The sequence below is a fragment of the Formica exsecta genome, unplaced genomic scaffold (assembly GCF_003651465.1).
Source record: "Formica exsecta isolate Colony F162 unplaced genomic scaffold, ASM365146v1 scaffold228, whole genome shotgun sequence".
NCBI classification, from domain to species: domain Eukaryota; kingdom Metazoa; phylum Arthropoda; class Insecta; order Hymenoptera; family Formicidae; genus Formica; species Formica exsecta.
This window is the reverse complement of record NW_021849573.1, coordinates 1,857-4,516: the sequence shown is the minus strand read 5'-3', so window position 1 is coordinate 4,516 and position 2,660 is coordinate 1,857. Positions and strand designations below refer to the sequence as shown.

The 2,660-nt window shown below is 28.6% G+C and overlaps 1 protein-coding gene across 1 annotated transcript in view; it reads left to right on the top strand.

Moving 5' to 3' along the window:
* The window catches only part of LOC115235594 (aromatic amino acid aminotransferase DDB_G0287711-like), a gene marked incomplete at its 3' end in the record, with an annotated part of 6,135 nt that extends 5,111 nt beyond the window's left edge, over positions 1 to 1,024 (top strand). The window contains exon 4 of the mRNA XM_029807490.1: positions 858 to 1,024. Within this exon, the coding sequence (XP_029663350.1) occupies positions 858 to 1,024 (167 nt within the window). The remainder of the gene's footprint in view (positions 1 to 857) is intronic.
* Positions 1,025 to 2,660: the final 1,636 nt, after the last annotated feature.

Below are 2,660 nucleotides of genomic sequence, written 5' to 3'. Positions count from 1 at the left end.
ATTTATATATTATATAAATTTTATTTATATTATATAAATATATGTATATATTATACATATAACTATATAATATATAATATATAATATAAAATATATAAATATATTTTTATATATAGAGTATCAGAATGAAGTCTGTCCCACTCCTTATATTTCGGAAACGGCTCAAAATTATGAAAAATCGCGAAATATTGTTCGATCATTTCGAAGAGTTACTCTTTTAAGGAGGTTGGGGAAGTTGTCTCCCCAAAGGAGTGCTTCAGGGAGACTCTAACTAAAAAATTGTAAATGGGTCCCCCCATATTGTAGTATATCGTTTGAAAGGACATAGAAAAAGAAATTTTTTGGCGCAAACCGGACGTTGATACGTTGACCCATTCGGGAGTTATTTAGGGTCAAAGTCCGAAAAATCTAATTTTCAAAAAATCATTACTCCCGTTACTCCCTTAGAAAATCTTAAAAAAATGTTTGAGGTGTGAAAGTGTTCGTCTTTTTAAGTCCTTCCCATAAAAAAATTTAGATCCTAAACGATATACTACAATACGGAGATTCCATTTGAAATTTTTGAGTTGGAGTCCCCCTGGGATACCCAGTTGGGCAGACAACTCCCCCTTAAAAAAGTAGGCTCTCGAAATGATCAAACACGTATTCCGCGGTTTTTCATAATTTTGAGCCGTTTCCAAAATGTAGGAGGGTGGGGACAGACTTTATAGACACCCTGTATATAAATATGCATAATTAAGCATGTTTTTAAAAAGAAAATTCTTTATTACGATTATCTTACTTTGCATTTTACACTTTGATATTTTATTCTTAGTATTCCAAAAATATAAATTTATGGGTGAAGTTATTTTGTTGAGTATATGTCAAATTGATTTATAACGATCTGCTGCAGATGCTTTTATACAAACTCTTCGAAGCTTGGGAACCGCAAAAATTCGAGGAACATTTCAAAGATATACAAAAGTTTTATCGGGAGCGACGTGACATAATGCTAGCCATGGTTGAAAAACATTTGACTGGTATTTCAAAAATTTATTCCAATAATTTATTGTTAATTTAAAAATAATTTTATTGAAGATATTTATCAATTGTTTTAAAATATCAAAACTGGCTTTAAATTATCGGATATTCTTGCAATCCTAGTTACTTTAGCTAATATGAAAATAATTTTATTATCGAATCATTTATTGCTACTTTTCAATCGTTAAAATTGCATTTTTTAACAGTTAACTTATTATTATTATAGTATTAGTAATTTAATTTAAATTCTCTCTCTCTTTCTTTCTCTCTATTAAAAAAATATTTATTTTATTATTAAAATAAAGAGAAATAAATGAAATCAGCATTTCTATTATACACTGACGGAAAATGAAATCCCAACATCAAGATAGAGTTATATTAGATGATTGAAAATTACACGTATCAAGATATTTCTAAGTTCCGAGAAGAATATGAAAATATTTTGGAGCCCCTTTTTCTCTGTTCTCTCAATTACTGTCTTTTTTGCTTTCATTTTATTCAAAAATATAAATATATAATAATTACAGTATCTCTCTTAGTCTGACTCCTCCCCTTCGACCTGTCAGGCATGAGTGACCCTACCGCTAACTATCAACGTTTTCTAATGAAGCAAGTTTGATCGCTTTGGGAGCGATTAAACCCAATTTACCATGAATATATGTTTAACAAGCACAGTGGCATACTATACATCATTTTGTGGTTGAAAAGGATGAATAATTGACAGTTTTATTATTTTTGAGTAATGTAATAAAAGCATAAGCAAAAGTTTGTTTTTATGCTATCCGATGAAATAAAGTTATACGTTATTGAATATTTTACACACACAAAAGATTTCTATATTTATTTTTACATACACTTCGATCATGATTTCTTACATCACTTCGATATTGATATATTATATTTCTAAAATTTCTAACAAAAAATCATCTCAGATATTGATATATTCCGAATAAAGATTCGTAGGATATTGAGGTTTTAAACAAAAGAAAAATAAATAATGTTTGGACTCGCACAAAAATATGGTAAAGATAAATCGTACATCAAAGCTACAAAACGCGACTGCAGTATATACTCGCAGGAGCAATTTAAAATTTATATAATCCGGAAATAGGATTTAAGAATATAGTTATATTTGTATATGATTTGCGCGGGAAGAAAGTTGGATTTTCCACATACGGTTATTCATAATAAATTTCATACGGTTAGTCATAATAGATCCAATACAATTGCTCACTTTACTTTATTCATACAAGAATAAACAGCAATAATCCAAAATAAAAATAAAAATTTCACGAAAACACGTGCGCATAATTAATGAGCATAATTTCTTGCATTTGTAATTGACGCATTTTGTAATTAATTTGTACTCCGTTTATGAAAAAAGAACAGATAAATATTCACGAGTAACCTGTGAAAAAAGAAAAACAAAGAGAATGGGAAGTTTTTTAATACTTTGGAACCACATCTTGATCTTTTCTAAGAGTGTATTATTAATTAATGCAATATTAATGTATGCTTTGGTAAAATTTAATGAAAGCTATGAAAGTTCGATCAAATTAAATCCACTTTTAAAAAAGACATGTTAAATCGATATTCACAAGTATTGTTGCCTCTTTTCTGCGATGCTGAAATTATTATCT